Source organism: Oryzias latipes, chromosome 6 (genome assembly GCF_053564925.1).
Source record: "Oryzias latipes strain Hd-rR chromosome 6, Olatipes_Hd-rR_3.1".
In the NCBI taxonomy this organism is placed as follows: Eukaryota; Metazoa; Chordata; class Actinopteri; order Beloniformes; family Adrianichthyidae; genus Oryzias; species Oryzias latipes.
The window spans coordinates 17,068,946-17,085,513 of NC_136242.1; the positions used below are offsets into that span (position 1 = coordinate 17,068,946).

At 37.2% G+C, this 16,568-nt stretch overlaps 2 protein-coding genes across 3 annotated transcripts in view; one reads left to right on the top strand and one right to left on the bottom strand.

The window, feature by feature from the left end:
• Positions 1–5,884, top strand: LOC101167034 (B-cell receptor-associated protein 29). 2 transcript variants are annotated; one of them, XM_011475960.4, is made up of 9 exons: positions 1–266; positions 918–1,004; positions 3,274–3,374; positions 3,561–3,661; positions 3,757–3,904; positions 3,995–4,130; positions 4,221–4,317; positions 4,466–4,566; positions 4,645–5,884. In XM_011475960.4, exons 3-9 carry the CDS (start codon positions 3,283–3,285, stop codon positions 4,675–4,677), a joined length of 708 nt encoding a protein of 235 aa, XP_011474262.1. In that variant the 5' UTR covers positions 1–266; positions 918–1,004; positions 3,274–3,282; the 3' UTR covers positions 4,678–5,884. The 2 variants fall into 2 exon arrangements, with proteins under 2 accessions (XP_011474262.1, XP_011474263.1); XM_011475961.4 differs by lacking the exon at positions 918–1,004 and having other exon boundaries at positions 2–266.
• The window catches only part of LOC101156322 (solute carrier organic anion transporter family member 1C1), a 23,252-nt gene continuing 12,542 nt past the window's right edge, over positions 5,859–16,568 (bottom strand). The window contains exons 6-15 of the mRNA XM_004069930.5: positions 14,767–14,913; positions 14,416–14,514; positions 12,288–12,536; positions 10,495–10,659; positions 10,009–10,204; positions 8,438–8,603; positions 8,061–8,245; positions 7,896–7,960; positions 7,573–7,690; positions 5,859–6,597 (exon numbers count right to left, since the gene is read on the bottom strand). Of these exons, the coding sequence (XP_004069978.2) occupies positions 6,372–6,597; positions 7,573–7,690; positions 7,896–7,960; positions 8,061–8,245; positions 8,438–8,603; positions 10,009–10,204; positions 10,495–10,659; positions 12,288–12,536; positions 14,416–14,514; positions 14,767–14,913 (1,616 nt within the window). The 3' untranslated portion in view covers positions 5,859–6,371. The remainder of the gene's footprint in view (positions 6,598–7,572; positions 7,691–7,895; positions 7,961–8,060; positions 8,246–8,437; positions 8,604–10,008; positions 10,205–10,494; positions 10,660–12,287; positions 12,537–14,415; positions 14,515–14,766; positions 14,914–16,568) is intronic.

Below are 16,568 nucleotides of genomic sequence, written 5' to 3' on the forward strand. Positions count from 1 at the left end.
CAGTACATGTAATGTGAGATGGCCTCAGAACTAAAGCCGTAACAGACACAAACACTTGGTAGAAGGTGACTTATGTCTAAGTAGAAATTGGTACACATTTTGTAGAATACAAACCAGTTTCTGGACAATTTTAATCTAAAGCTAGTTTCAAACTAGCCCAGTTTTATTTAGGTCTCTGGATCTTCTGATGTTCTTCAGCTGCTGGCACGACTCCCTTCCAGTATGTGGGCGTGTGAATTCACTTTGGCTTTAATCGACTTTGTTTGGTAAGGCAACAGTTTTTTATTGCATGGCGTGGTGTGGGTACACTACAGTACTGTTTTCTTGTGCCACAGAAGAAAACTCAAACAAGGAAAAAAAATAAACAAAAGCAAATTCCTATCCTTGATTGTATTTCTTACAATGACAGAAATATTATATGTTTGGATCTTTACTTTATCTTTTGTTGTTGAATTGTTTCACATGTTCCCATTTCACATCTTCATATTTATTTATCTTTTAAATGTGTTGTTTTCCATATTGCAGTGTGTGTGCGTAAATCTTTTACTTGTGTCTTAAGTAGTGTATATCATTTTTTATAAAGAAAACTGACTTGTGCCACACTACCTAAAAAGTCGATTTTTTTTATTGCAATTTTCAAAATTTTATTTCAAACCATTATCTGCTAGCTGGTTTCTGTTTTGTTTTAAAGGAAATGCAATCTCAGACATAAGATACATGTGACTTCCTTACACCATCAATTCAGTGGCACTAAAACCCAGTTGTGACAGCAGTAATTTAAATTTAAGGACATTTTCCCCATACTTTTTAAAAGTATAACACTAAGTTTGTAAAAAACATGTGAACATTTAATCTGTTGAACTTTGAGTCAAGCATAACGAAATTGTAATTTAATGATTTGTTCAATCTCTATACAGACATTCCCATGTAGAGCAGTAGCTCTGATACAGAAGTTTAATGAGAGGCCCTGCGACTCAGACAAACTTGACTGTAGTCTTGCACAGGTAATGTCATCGTCATATGTGAGTACTACTATACTTTAGACCTATATTAATATACTCTCTAATATGAGTATAAAAGAGTTTGTGTTTGAGTATATAGGCTATATATACATCTTCTTAAATTAAATAATAAATGATGGATTCATTATGCTACTTGGCTGAGTGGTGAAACTTTTTAGAAGACATTAAGTCCAGATAACGTAACCTCAAGATTATTATTTTGAGAGTTGTGGTTTTTTTACACACCTCTTTCTGGAATTTGAAGCCCGTGGACAGCGCCATTTCACGTACATGCAGAATAGCTTCGGTAAGCTAGCAATCCCAGAAGCCGATCTGAAAACCCGCGGAATGTCTTCTTAACTGCAGTTAGGAGGCTTCCATCGGTGTCTGTTGTCTTTGATCCAACATTTCAGAGACAACAGCCTGTAGGACTGCATCGAAAAGGTCCACTTTTAGGCCGTATCTTTTAGGAGGCGGGGCTTATCAATAAAATCCCGGTTTGTTTGGTTCTGTATCAAAATTAGCCAACCAGAATACGAGATTTTTTAACGTACTCTCCCTTGCTGTTAATTATAATGAATTAACATTTAAACAGGAGTTAAATGTAAAGCTCTGAGGGGAAAACTGACTTGTAAAATTGTTTGTGAGACACTGAAATGGTATTCATTTAGAAGTATGACCGCGTTTGTCTAATACTACTAATAGTAGCCCTTATAAAAGTCTACGTGTACTACACGTACACATAGTGTATGTAAAAAAAGTCAGGCAGTATATCGGTACTTTAAATTTACTTTTGATATACAATCCATATATTTAAAACTAAAAATGTTCCAATTTAGTCTGAAGAGGTTTTCAGTTAGTATACTTTCTACACTTCACATACACATTCTATAGTTTAAATGCTTTAGTTATACTCAAGTATACTTAATAAAGTAAACTTAAAGTATTTGACTTTTTGTAAAGGGAGTCATATGTTTGATGTAGCGCTGTCTGTGTGTGAATATCTGTTGGAATACATGGTGTTTGTGTGAGAATTTACCCATTTGTCTCTTGTAGGGCCTCTCAGATACGTAGGATCATCGTTTATGGTGCAGGATCCAGTTAAAGATAAACATAAACTCTTAAAAAGGAAATTTTATTCTTGGAATACTCTAAAAAAACTCATGCGGGTGCAAAACAAGCCCAGATCATCATCTCTCCACTTCTGTGGATGTTATAGTGCTTACCTTAGCAACTCCTAATCAAGTTGAATGGGGGAAAAAAACTAGTTAACTTACAAGTTTTAGATCGAAGGGTCAAACAACTTTAATGTCACTAATTACGCCTTTTATTTTTCTATCATGGTCACTATTGGAACCAGTGTACACAGTAAATGTGTTTGTGCAACAACACATCACAATTGCAAGAAAATGGTCAGATTTGACGGGGAAATAAAGCAAACATTTAAAAATTAACTTTTTTAAAACATCATAAAATCTTTAAGCAAAACTGAAGTTATTAAGGTAAAATCTAAAGTAAAAAGTCTGTGTGTGAGAATAAACTCTGACAACTCAAGTCAAAGTCTAAGAGTCCAGAGTCCAAGTCCCCATTTCTGGTACAAGGTACAGCCCTCAGAATAACTCTAAAGACAGGATTCATAAATAGCAGTTTTATTTTGGTTTCATCTGAGTATTTAACATCGTTCTGGAGGACTAAAGGTTTATTTGGAAAAAAGTCTTGATTTAATATTGTTTATACAGAGCTGAGGCTTTGTTCTGGTAACCCCTCCAAACACAGTGCAGCTAATCCTTTTCTATTTGTGGTGACAATGATTTTAACATTTAGCTTGTGGAAATCGTTTAAGATTAAAACTCCTTGGACTTTCAGCATTTTTATCAGTGGTTTACTGTGACTGTGGAGAAAACTTAATGGAATATTCACTCGTAGAAACATCAGCTTTGACGGTTGTTTCACTAATTAATTAATTTAAAAAACAGAACTTCAAATGATTAGTTGTTATAGTGCTTATTTCTTTGTATTAATGTGCAAACATTCAGCTGAACATTTGATGGAAAATATGAACTAATATTTTCCTTTTATTTTTTAATGAATCTATTTTTATTTTTTTGGGAACAATTTTTACACCAAACTACAATTTAGTGATTTTATAAAGACCAATATAATGAGCTGATCTATATATAAATCAAACCCATGTAGATGTCTGTATCAGTTTTATGTAATATATTAGTATTCTAAGTGTTTTTTTCTGAACTGTCCTGCTTGATCTATACAGAAAACTACAATGTCTCTCCAGTGGACAGCTGTGGCGTTCTTCCTCTACGCTGAAATAGTTGTCAACCTCATCCTGTGTATTCCTTTTATATCTGCACACAGGTAGGGACAAAATCTCTCAACAAATAAGACACAAAAGTTGTTTTGCTAGACAAAAGAAATTATTCTGAACAATGACAGAAAAAAAAGATTAAAAACATGCAATTCACACAAAGACCAGCAGAGGGAAATCATGTTCTTGAACAGAACTAATGTTTGTGGAAGAATTCTAAAAGCTGTTTCCTGCAGATGGCGTGTGGTTTTCAGATGGAGAATATGGGGCTGGCTCTCTTCATATTGGAACAAAGCCTTCTTTGCCATGATCACAGTACTGGTTGTTCTCTTTATTGGTAAGCATTAAAACAAGAGTCAGATAAAAACAAAAATTAATTCTGTGGTTACGTAAGGCTCCCTCCTGTCCTTCTGTCCTCTTGCCGACCTTCAGATGCTGTCCGCGAGGTGCAGAAATATTCAGCTCCACAGTCTACACAGGATGCTACAGTGAACCCAAACTTGTATGACAACGTTCACATGAAGTTGTTCAGGGCCCAGAGGAACCTCTACATCAGTGGCTTTTCCCTCTTCCTGTGGCTGTTGGTTTATATCTGCCCATTATTCAATAAAGACAAAAGTCTATACAGAGACCGATGAACCACTCAGTTCTTATTTCTTCTTTACCTCAGCACTATGTGCAGGGTTGTGACCCTGCTAAACAAAACTGCCATCACTCTAGAAAACAGCGCGGAGCTTCAGGCGCAGGTCGATGCAGCTTTGAAAGAGGCCAAACAGCATCAGGAAAAGGAGCAAATGTTCAAAAAAGTGATTTTTATTTTAAAAAAAAACGACTCATCACTTTTTTTTTTCTGTGTGAAATGACTGAGACTGTATTAATTTAGGTGTTGTGTTCAGGTAATCTCGGAAGGAGAAAAATCCATGGCGGCAACAAAAGAGCAACTCAAGCTGGAGCTGGAAAAGCTGAGCAGCCAACTGAAAGCTGCTGAGGAGGGTTTGTAGTCATCACTTCTGAATAGCTAGAGTATAGGAATCCAATAAAGACTAAAAGAGGCAGGGCAATAAGTGACATCCTGTATGCAAAAAGAGGATTTTTGGACATAAAGAGGACTTTTCTGTGCAACAGTTGTTTGTATCTACAGATAGACGGAAGTCAAACGCTGAAGTTGAAGCCATGAAGAGGCAGGCCAAAGGTTTGGCCCTGGAGTACGACAGACTCTTAAGAGAACATCATCAGCTTCAGGTAAATGCTTTCCAAACTTCAGAACACTTTCCTTTTGACCAACTCATCTTCACTTCTCAATGATGTGCCTTTCCACAGAATCAAAGACCCGAAGATAAAAAGGATCAATGAATCAGAAAACTCTATGCTCCTGTCTGAAGACTATGAAAAGATACTTTAAGTTTGTCACAGTAGTTCATGAAGCAACAGCAGCCCTTAGCTTTTAAAGTCCAACTCCGATCATCTTTTGATCTATTGGAAAAGCATTTCCGATGGGCTTTTCATTACGATTATGCAGCTTTTAGCCAAAATCCAAAAACCTGTGTCGTTTTCCAGGACAAAGGTTCTGCAAAGCTGCAGACTTTCAGCAGCAGTGGCAGCTGTGGGCAGGAACGCTGCTCCTGTCTGCAACTGCGCCCCCTTCACTCCCCGTTACTGAGAGCTCTCTGTTTACACACTCTTCCAGTACCTTACAGCCCCTCACACCCCCAACCTAACATTAGCGGGGCAAATATTGGAGCTCTCAAGACATTCAGTTTTGAGCCAAACGCCAGCTCAGATGAAAAAAATAAAAAGATATGCTATTTCAGGGCTGGCCAATCCTGATCCTCAGGAGCCTCAACCCTGCCTTCTCCCTTTTTTCTCTCATAATAAATCATCTCTATTACAAAGTCATTTTTTCATCTGCTTCTCATTTACAAAATTTTGAATAAATGTTTAAAAGTGCACATTTTAAGCTTAATTGTCTTTAAATATGTCCTCCATCATCAAAAATGCCAACAGGTGTTAAAACACATAAAACACGATTACTGTCAGGGTGGGCTTTTATGTTGGGATGAGGGCAAAATTTCATAGAATTTATGATGGCAGAAATTGTAGACAGTGAGACCATATTAAAGTTTAAAATCTTAGAATTGCTTACCTTTTCAAAACCAACTAATTATCACTTATAAATTCCAACAATTGTCATTTTCAAAGATTGAGATTATAAAACTTTTTTCACTCATTTGAATAACCAACCTGTCTTTATTATTTGTTTGTGGCAAATATTTTAGTATATTAAATGATGAAAATCTAGAGATGGTAAATAAACTTATCAAAAAATTCTTCAGTCAGGTAAATGAAACACAGTTGTTTGAATGTCATGAATGACATCAATTTTTCACCTTGATGAGGCAACACAGCAGCTGTGAAAAAGTACAAAAACTTTTTATAAATGCTCAGGACAACTAATATGGTTCTATGTTGAAATACGATGAATGCTTAATAAATGATTGTCACAAAAATATCATTATGTTTTGTTTGTCTGGATCATTTAATAAAACTAAATGTGCATTAATGTGGTTTCATATCTCTGTTTCGCATTACTGAAGCGACAAAACACAACACTGTAATACTCAAGGCACAACAGTTCACATTAGAATTCCTACAAAAGTGGGGGGTTTTCAGCTAAAAAAAGTGTAATTAACAAGAAGTTATGACTTCGTGTCTAAAGGACAAAGGCCCTTGATCTACTCTAAATGTCATTGTCATGCATCTGTGTTATAACAGGGTCAGAAAAGCCAATCCACAAGCACAAAACTGACATAATGGTAGCTATTGAACTATTACCAGCATGGATCAATAATCCAGTATTAAAAAACTGCATACTTTCCTGTTTTTGTAACAAAAGTCTTCAATTTGTTCAAAACACACAAAAACTTACAATTTGTAGATGTCGTGTGTACTCCGTTCATGTACAAATACAACCTTTGTGCTATAAAAACTGTCAGGTGTGGCCACGCTCCATAGTATGAGGTGCCATGGGAGTTGGGTCAGACGAGGGCTCACAAGTCAGTTTCTCGATCCACATCGCAGTCTAAGCCCAACATGAACGGTTCACCGTGCACACAGCTGTTCTCCTCTTTCCTCAGCAGCTCCATCTCAGCACTCCCATTGGTCAGAGCCTTCTTCTCCTCCCTGCTGAGGTGCTTCTTGAGCAAAGCAAAGCCCCAAATGCAAAATATAAAAGAAAGAGTTCTCAAGCCCAGTGTGAGGCCCAAATACACTACCCTGTGGGGAAAAAAAACAAAAACAGAATTGCTTTGTAAATACCAATAGTTCATCAAGGGTAAACATTTTTATTTAACCCAAATTATCATTTACTCAACTTCCTTAGCTTCCAAATATGCTTTAACATAAATAATGAACATTTTAAATTACTAGAACTTTTACATTTTTTAAGACATTTGCAGCCTGCTTTAAAAAAATCGCCTGTCATAAATATTGACTTCATTCAGCTTGAAGTTCCTCTAAAGTTATACACACAGAACACAGGCGGCCTTTTTTTATCCACTACATCACACTGTACTTTTAAGAGCGGAAGAGATTGTCTTTGGGAGTGACGAGGACTGAAACCATCAGACTTGTTCAAATGGGTTTTTACGCCGGATGCCCTTCCTGAAATGGGGAGACCCAGATAGGCAGCTGGATTTTTGTCTCATTGCCAGCATACATAAAGTACATTAAGCATTTCCGAGTTTTCCTTTATATAAATCATTGTGCTTCAGGAGCAAAAAATGCAGTTGAAAAAGAGATTATTTGTGATGTAGAAAATATGCTGGGGGCAACAAGCTCCCTGCTCTACTCTACTTCCCAACGAGAAGGGGAAGGGGGTGGGGCTGCTCCGCACCAATGTTCCCGTATACATCTTAAAGGCAAATTTCTGATAAACTCCTACCGCTCTGCAGAAACTATGTCCTAGAATCAACACAGGTTTTTTGATTTTGGCTAAAAACTGCATATTCATAATCAAAAAACAACCGGGAAAGCTTTGAAAATAGATCAGAAGATGAACGAAGTGTGACTTTAAGTTAAATAATACTGGAGGAACTTAAATGTAACACAGTGTTTCACAATCCTAACACTTTTGTCATCAAACATCACCACCTTGCATTTTTGTACCTAAGGGTTTAAAAGACGGCTTATCCAGGAGAAAAAAAATGTTGCAAAGCCTATTTGATGTTTCTAAAAGACTCAATCAATTACCTGTAAGCTGATGTATCATATATTCTACAAGCGCCTTTTCCTCCACACATTTTGTATCCCCACTGGAGGCAGGTCGTATCGATGATAGCCCCAAAGTATATGGGAGCTGGTATTCCAGCTGTCGGGCAACAACAGCAACAGTGCAAGAGCAAAATACAGCTTATTCATAGTTTGCAGTTCATGACAATCTTTAAGTGATGACTTTTTTTTTAATAACTTCAAACGTTAAATCTCTCCGCAGAGCTTTTTGAATGTCTGCTTATATTGTGCCTGCCATTCACAGTAAGGAGACTGGAATGAAGAAGACCAAAGTTAGTTCTTACCCAGAGTACGAGTGGCCAACGTGTGGATTCCAAGAGCGAGGGATTTCAACTCAGGTTTAATGCACCTGGGAAAAGAGAAACCAATTTTACCCCATTATGAATCACAGCTGGGGCATTTTCTATTCTAGCTATTTCCTTCAGTATTCACTGGAATTATTGACTGACCTGACGAGCAGCATAAAACCAGGTGTTCCTCCGAGAGAAATGACGAAGGAACTGAGGACGGATAAAGCCATGAAATATGGAAAGACTTTGTCGCAGCTCTCTCTGTGTGGACACTTGCCCAGAATGGCCGTTAAGTTGCCCGACTTGATGTAAGACACTCCTACACACCTGCAATTGTCAAACGTCTAAGAGGGAGGGGAGGGGGGGGGGGTAAAATAGTGGCAAACATTTTTGCAGGATTACATCTAGAAACCTGCTCCATGTATGTCAGATGATGTTTGAAGCATGAAAGTATTGCATGACTGGAATTATGACTAAAATTCATGGCAATACTTCACAATAAGTGAGTCAGATGAAGGCAAAGGGAAAAGTCTTACGATGTTTATTCCAGAGCCAGAGGCTGAAGTGCATCCAGCCAAACAAGGGGATACATAGGTGATCCCATTCTCTCCACACACTGGATCCCAACCTTTGCTTGAGCAAAAGCAACCGGAGTTACAGTCTGAAAAGAGGGACTGTTCCTGGTGGGATAAACCTTGAACTCTGAAGGTGACAATGTAAAATAAAAAAATAAAAAAATACACTTACTGAAAGTTCATACTTCTGAAAAAGAGCAACAATTTAAGAAAAACTGCTTATAGTTTATAGAACAAAAGTAATGATAAGGACAACACCATTCAAAAGAAAGGTAAGCAATATCTTAGATGTAAGATTGATTAACCTAAAATCTAGCAAACCTTGCATTCATTTTTTAAATTCTCATGGATACTTTAAATCAATGGCAGCCAGAAAATTACATCATTTTTTAAACTGTTCTAGATTCTTTTATTGTCATTTTTCACGGTAACAGCAAAAGGGCTAATTTTCAATCCCAAATATGAAGATTTGTTCATTAAATAAAAAAAACTACAGACCAGTTCAATTGTTTTGGGTAACAATAAATCTACCCACAGAAGTAAAGAAAAGGGGATAAAACTATAGTTATGGTTATTTCTATTGTTTCGGTTGTGTCACATTCGTTGGCCTCTTGTGCAGTTCACAGGAATTGGGGGAGAGAGGGGTCAATTAAATGAAAAATCTGTATGACATATCACCGTCTCACCTACTTCCCCGTTACTTTACCCTTGGGTGTTGTATAAGTGTTCCCTACAACCTGTGGCTTGCAGCATGCCTGTAAAAAATGTGCATGAACTGTTTTTTTAATCTACAGACTAACCGAGCGGTCTATAATCTTGCTATTTTGCCACCTACAGCCCTGTAAAACTTTGCACGATGTAAGCCTGCAGACAGCCAGTAATGACGTAAGGGCAGCTGTGACCAGGACCGTAAACTACTGTCCCAGTGAATAACTATTGCTCCTCCGTGGAAACCTTTAAACAACAGAACAAATGACTGTGACAGACGTTCTCGACTTTCGATCTGAATCTCCCTTTGCCGTGCCAAATTCCAAAGTAAGGACAAAAAAGGAGTCTGTCTAGGAAGATCTGAGCATTTAGCTGTTACCTAACAATCAAGAGATCACAATCCAGTTTGAGCTATTTCAAAGTAAATGTAAAGAATAAATAAAAGGCAAGATCAATAAAACGTCCCTCAATATAGTTATGTAAATGTAAATTATTATTATTTTATTTAAATAAGGTTGTAGAACTTTTTGTGATCTTGGGCTGGCTTACATTTAAGGTTCCGGTATACATCTGGATGTAGAAAAGCTATCTAGAGGTCACTTGGTAAACTGCACCAAGTGATCATTAGCTTCAATCTAATGGTCTTTTCAGTTGGGCACAAGGGGCAGCAGATGGAACCAGCGCATTTTAGCATGAAGTAGAAACACCGGCAAAACAAAAAAATGTCTTAAACAAGTTACAATCAAATTCAATAATTATTTTCTTTAGTGTAAACACTTTTTTTTAGAAATCAAGGTAGTTAAAGCATTTATTTTCTTACATACCCCGTATATGAAACTGTGAGGCCAGCTACCTTTGAGTTCTCACATCCCATAGCTAAAAAAAGAAGTGACAGAAAGAAACCAAGCAAGGATGTCCCAAAGGCAAATTTAGCTGCTCCCATGACACCCATCTTGAACCTTTTCATGACCACCCCGCCAGAGAACATCCCAACAGCTACAGCTGGGATGTTCACCATGCCTACAAGAACCAGAGAAACCATATTTATGTATTTTTGCTTTAAAAAAAGGTATCATCTAGTCATTAATAAAAAAACTTTTTCTAAGTCGTGAATTCAATGAAAGTTTCTTTGCGGTTTCTAATCTATTTAACATTGATCACAAAATGTGCCTGACTATCATTAAAAATGGATGCTTATTGTCATTAAACAAACCTATGTTGCATTTTGGAACAGCTGCATTTTCTTTTAGGACAGGGTAAAAAAGTATTCCAAATATTGATTAAAAAAAAACTCCCAAAAGTCTACTCACCCATGAAAAAATTGGCTTTTGATGCTGACTGACCATAATGCTGCTCAATGTATTTAGGTTTGTAGGTGACCATACCAATGAGAGAGTTGAACTGAAGGATTGTGACACAAAGGTAGATGGTGTAGACAGGATTTCCAAACAGAGTCTTCAGTGTCGGAACAAATTCTGTGAAGGAATGTTTTAGAATATTACTAGAGCAAATTCATCTATATATGCTTTTATACCATTATTAGAGTGAAGAAATATTGGATAAAGCATAAAAAAGTGGGGTTTTTGTGTGTAATTTTGGGCTGTAACCTGTTTAGTATACCATTCAGATGTATATTTACTTAAGGGATAAAACACAGCAGCATGTGCAGAATGGGGTTTGATATTGTATTGAAATAAATCTCTACAATCAAAAGACAAGATTGCAGTTAAATGCTGCTGATTATGTAAATGATGTTTAGCATTAAAACTGTCTGGAAAAAAATGACAAACAACATACTAGGTGTTCTAGTGGTTCGTATCTTGGTTCCATACCTGAATGTTTTTTCTTCAATTTGTTTTTAATTTTAAATTTTGTTTTCTTTTAGAGCAGGGGTCCCCAAATCCAGGCCTCGAGGGCCGGTGTCCTGCCTTTTTTTCTTAGAATCCCTGCCTTATCTGCTGCTGATTACCTGGATCAGGTGTGTTTGGTCAATAGGGAGCTTCGATGGAAGCTTTGTTGGAAAACATGTAGGACACCGGCCCTCGAGGCCTGGATTTGTTTTAGAGTTTGTCACATACACACCTAATTTTCATCTGTAATGACCACTTTACTGATTATCTGTCTGATAGTATAGAACGCCATGTTAAGCACTCTTTGTTCAGGTTAAGTTTTATGATCTTTGGACTAGAGCTGTGACGGTGTGGGATTTTTTATCACGACGGTGATGAACCAGCAGGGGGCACGGTGTCGCAGTTAACAGCCCCCCCCCAAACACAAAATCCCCCGGCGGCCGCATCGCAAATTAATACAATTACAACGCAGTATTCTTCCTTAACAAATAACAGTAACAACTACCTGTCTAACTAATGAACTAACTACATCGGTGTTGTAGAATGACTAATATATTAATTAGAACGCATTATATTTGTCGTATTTCCACGCAAGACGGAAACTTCTGTTGTAGAATGAGGATGTGTATGTGCTGCTAAAACTGCTCGTGTGTGTGAGAAAAGGGACCGCATGCAGCGCAAGAGGGAGTGAGAGGCGCGGTGCAGGGAAAGAAGGAGAACAGTAATAAAAGGTTTCCCCCAGAAGCCCTTGAAGTCTGAACACAGGACTAGCAGAAAATGTAAATTATCAGCAAAGATGAATGTGTTTAATGTGTTGATTATAGTTCCAATCAAGCACCATATAAAGAACTTTAAAAAAAAAAAAAAAAAAACGTAAAAAAAAATATAAAATAAAAGTGCGCTGATGCGCAGATGCTGTTATCGTCACACCCTTTCTTGGACTCAATTTTAGGTTGCATTTTTTGGTTTTATTTCTATTTTTTTCAGGCTTAAGTCCTCCTATGTAGAGTTAAAAAAATATTTTTTATGCTTTGGTTTTATTTGACCAATTATTTTATTATTTTTAGTTTTCAATGAACCTGCTCCCATCTCCTCTGCAGAATGTGTTTTTAGCATAAAAAAATGCAAGATAAAGTCATTACTTCACAGAAGACTGGATTCAATAGACACAACTGACAATTATCGGCATTATAACAAGTACAAGTAAAAAGATAACATTTAATTTTTACGAAAAGGGTAAAAAATGAGCATACCACTGGCCATCAGATATAAATTTGCTGGCTCCTCTTGTCTGATCTTGTGGGTCATAATTGGAGAATCTTTGATGAACCTGGTTTGATCTGGAGAGCAGCTCCTGTCATGTTTGTCCACAGGTATAGGCAGGGATTTTGGCAGGAACCAGAAAGGGACAGCTGACATGAGGGTGATCACACCAGCGATAAGGTAGCCCAGCCACCATGCCCCTACCCAGCGTGCATCACTGGAGGTAATTGTGACCATATCTGTTGTTGTTTACAAAAAGACAGCATTCCCTTATCAATCACAAATATCATTCATTCATCTTCTAAACCAGTTTTTGTCTCTTTCGGGGTCACAGGGCTGCCGGAGCCTCTCCCGACCACTCATGGGCAAAGGCAGGGGACATCCTGGACAGATTTGTTAAAAGTACTTGCTAAAAAGTGTATACTTTCTATTGTAGAAAGAGCACATCTGCATCTGTTCAAGGTGGCTGTTTGGATACATTTAAAGTAACTCTATTCACGTTTTTCTCTATTGTAAATCGTTCCCAGTGGTTTTTTAATGATGTTGGCAAACAAAGTGTACTATCCTATCCATTTAGAGTGCAACAAGACACTTCACTGAATTAAAAAAAAAAATCTGGAAACACTGAGAATGTTCTAAAACATGTGACAACAACACACCAGAAGCGGTGTTTCCATTACACATATATGCAAAACTTTATGGAAATTCTAGAAATGCCCCAAAATTGTGGTGTTTCCGTTTGGTTGATGTTTTTATTTTTTTTATCACAAATCCAATTTGCACAATTTCATAGGCAATGGAACAACAGCTACTGGTGACTGGACCAAGGTTATTATAGTTAACGAAAACGAACGAAAAAACTAAAACTAGAACTGAAAAAACATTTTCGTTAACTGAAATAAAAATAAAAACGAGAGTTTTAAAAAAAACGAAAACTAACTAAAACTGTTTGTTGTGTGTATAAAACGAACTGAAACTAAATAATATTAACCCCAAAAAATACTTCGTTTTCGTCTTTGTTAATACATAAGTCTTTTGGGTTGAAATAAAATCTATTTACTTCACGCTGCTAGTTTTACTGTGTATTTGACCCCTACGGCATCACGTTGTCTGTGATGTCACACGATGTCTGTCAGACACTGCCGGCTAGCGTGGTCATAGAGATTTACATGAGCGTGATGGCTGCATTAAAAGTTGGGAGAAAGCGGGAGAGTCCTATTTGGGACTTTTTTGAATATAACAGCGTAGAAAACTAAAGTAAGTGCCTTGTAGTCGAAGCAGGAGACAAAATTTGTGGAACGCTCCTCAAGGGAAAAAACCCTACGAAAAGTACATTTAAAAAGCGCACACAAAAACGCAAATCAACACTACCTACAAGCTAGCCTGTCGCCCGCCCTCCCCCGAAAAAGAAGCAAGAGCAGGTAACGTAATGCTGTTATCGGCTGTTGTATTTTAATTTAAGGATGGTTGTACTTGTGTCCTCTGAATAATAAGTGTTTCAAAATGTATCTTTGATTGATTTTTTATCATACAATACTTATTCTGGTGATTTTGAATCATGCACCTGACAAATATCCTAATTTACAAAAAAAAAATGAAAAAACTAAAACTAACACTAAAACTAATAAAAACTAAACTAAAACAAAGCAATTTCAAAAAATAAAAACTAGTAAAGCTGTCTCTAAAAACTAATTAAAACTAAATAAATTTAAAAACAAAAATTCAAAACGAAATAAAAACTAAAACTAATAAAAAATCCGAAACTATTATAACCTTGGACTGGACTTCTAAATTTTGTGCAAGAAACTGACGGGTACGAACCTAAAATTTAATACAGTCCTTTCTAGAAAATCCAGTTTCTTCACATACTCAGACCATGGTTTGTCGTGGTGAGTGAAAGGGGTTATATTATGTGCCAGTAAATTAATCACATAAATCTTACTGGTGCCCACCTTATTTTTATCAAGACATAATATTAAAGCTACACATTGCACTGTGCATTCCAAATACCAGTTATAAGTTTATTGACTTTTGTATTTCTGAAGTTGTGTGCGGAGACAAATGTCCTAAACACATTGAGAAATGAAGATGGCTCCTCGGTTGGGGTAGTTAACTCACCCATATCCACGTAGCCGATGTCAACATAGATTTTAGCACACAGTGACCCCAGCAAGTACCCAAAAACAGGACCAATAATTGCTATGGTTTGCACACAACCTGAAACACAGAACAAAAAAAGACCCCATCATGGAACAACATTGCCATTTACTATTAATTCACCAATCGTGGTTGCATCAGTTTTGTCCCAAGTGCCTTTTTTTAACATTATTCAATCATTTATACTGTGATCAGTTACGGGACATGCCTTGCTCTGGTCTGGGGAACTTAAAAAGCACGGCAAAAATGTTATTATTGTTTACAACCTTCAACCCCAAAAGAAAACAATAAATATTATGAAAAGTTAGTTACCAATATAGAGAGCGGCATTCTCAGACTGGGCATAATCATCAATGTAAGAGATCCCCAAGGGCTGTACAGGTGTCTCTCCAATGCCTCGCAGGATGTTTCCCAGTAAAACGTATATCCACATTGAAACACTTGACTCTTGTTCACAGCCTGCAGTTTATGGTTAGACAAGAATAAAGAAACTTTGACATGAAATCAGAAATATTTTTCTATATTTTCCCATTAAGTCCTCTTCATATGTATTTAATGATTTAATAAGTGCAAAGAAGGCCAAAGAAAGTCACACAGAAATGGCACTTGCTATACCTGACCCTGCTATAGGAGCAAATCACAAGCTAGGTATCATGAGTATGTTTTTACACAGTTCATTAATTAATAATGAATTAGTAATTAATAATTATTTGACTTAAGTCATATAAATAGATGGATTGCAAAGACAATACACCTGGGTTTGTACTTTATTGCAAGTATACAAAAAAAAAAAAAGAATTTGTAGATTCAATCAGTCCTAAAGTGTTGAACGACCTTTACACAACCACCAACAAGAGAATGTTTTGTATCACTTATGTAGACATCATTGGAACGAAGATCGACGGTAAATTAAGAGCTTTGCTTTCTGGCTCAGCTCTCTTCACCACAACAGACCGGTACAGCGATCGCAAAACTACAGACGCTGCTACGATCTGCCTGTCACTCTCACGCTCCGATCTTCCCTCACTCGTGAACAAAACCCCTAGATATTTAAACTCCTCCACCTGGGGCAGGAGCACTCCACCCACCGAGAGATGGCAAACTACCTTTCTCAATCTGCCGATGAAGCCAACAAGACAACATCATCTGCAAAGAGCAGAGAGTAAAGCCTGTGGTCCCCAAACCAGATCCCCTCCGGCGCCTGGCTGCACCTAGAAATTCTGTCCATAGAAACTATGAATAGAACTGATGATAAAGGGCAGCTTTGCCAGAGTCCAACATGCACCGGGGAACAGGTCTGACTTACTGCCGGCTATGTATACCAAGCTCTTGCTCCGGTCATACAGAGACCGGACAGCCCTCAGTAAGTCGCCCCGGACCCGATACTCCCAATAAAGTACAAGTTTCCGCTCACTTAAATGCCACAGGTAATGCTACTTGTTACCACCTCTTTTAAATACAGTGAATCAAAGGTTTTTTTGTCTAGACAGAATTTAAAGAATCTGATGAATGTCTATCTCTTGACGGCTGGGCTACAGTCATAGTGTCTGTCTGGTCATACATTAAATACTGCAAGACAGTTGTAGCTTATGTTGCTTCACTGAGTCCATTACTTTAAACGTTATTTTGCCATGCATCTGTGAAGTGCAGTGTCATCAGTCAACATGATCTACCAACGTAAGAAATATGAACACCTCCATACAACTAAGAAGGTCCAAAATTGAAGAGTCAAAAAGCTCTGTCTAGTCATGGTGTGGTCACTGAACATTTTATGGTTTCCATGGTTGCTGTTAACCATGGTTCTTTTGGACTTTTTGGGTTATGAGACTTAACGGTAAATCAATTATAATTATCATAAATTACATCAGAAGTTGCCACGTATGTTTCATTGGGATAGATTATTGTCAACATCTTTGAGTTGTTCTAAGATACTAGTGCGTTCGAATGTTTCTGCTGCTAGAAACTTATGATCTATTTACACAAACATTTCTGTTAATTAATCAAAGTTCCTTTCGGGCAACAAACGTCATCATCTAGACTCTGATCCAAACACTTCAGTACTTGGAAAACAGTAACACTTAATCTACAAAATATTTTTTGCAGAATTAATGACA

Bases quoted from the DNA above. Each gene is read 5' to 3' on its own strand.
- LOC101167034 (XM_011475960.4), top strand. From the start codon at position 3,283: ATGTCTCTCCAGTGGACAGCTGTGGCGTTCTTCCTCTACGCTGAAATA. The intron at 3,662-3,756 runs GTAAGCATTAAA...GCCGACCTTCAG, and splicing joins ACTGGTTGTTCTCTTTATTG to ATGCTGTCCGCGAGGTGCAG. The intron at 4,318-4,465 runs GTTTGTAGTCAT...TTGTATCTACAG, and splicing joins ACTGAAAGCTGCTGAGGAGG to ATAGACGGAAGTCAAACGCT.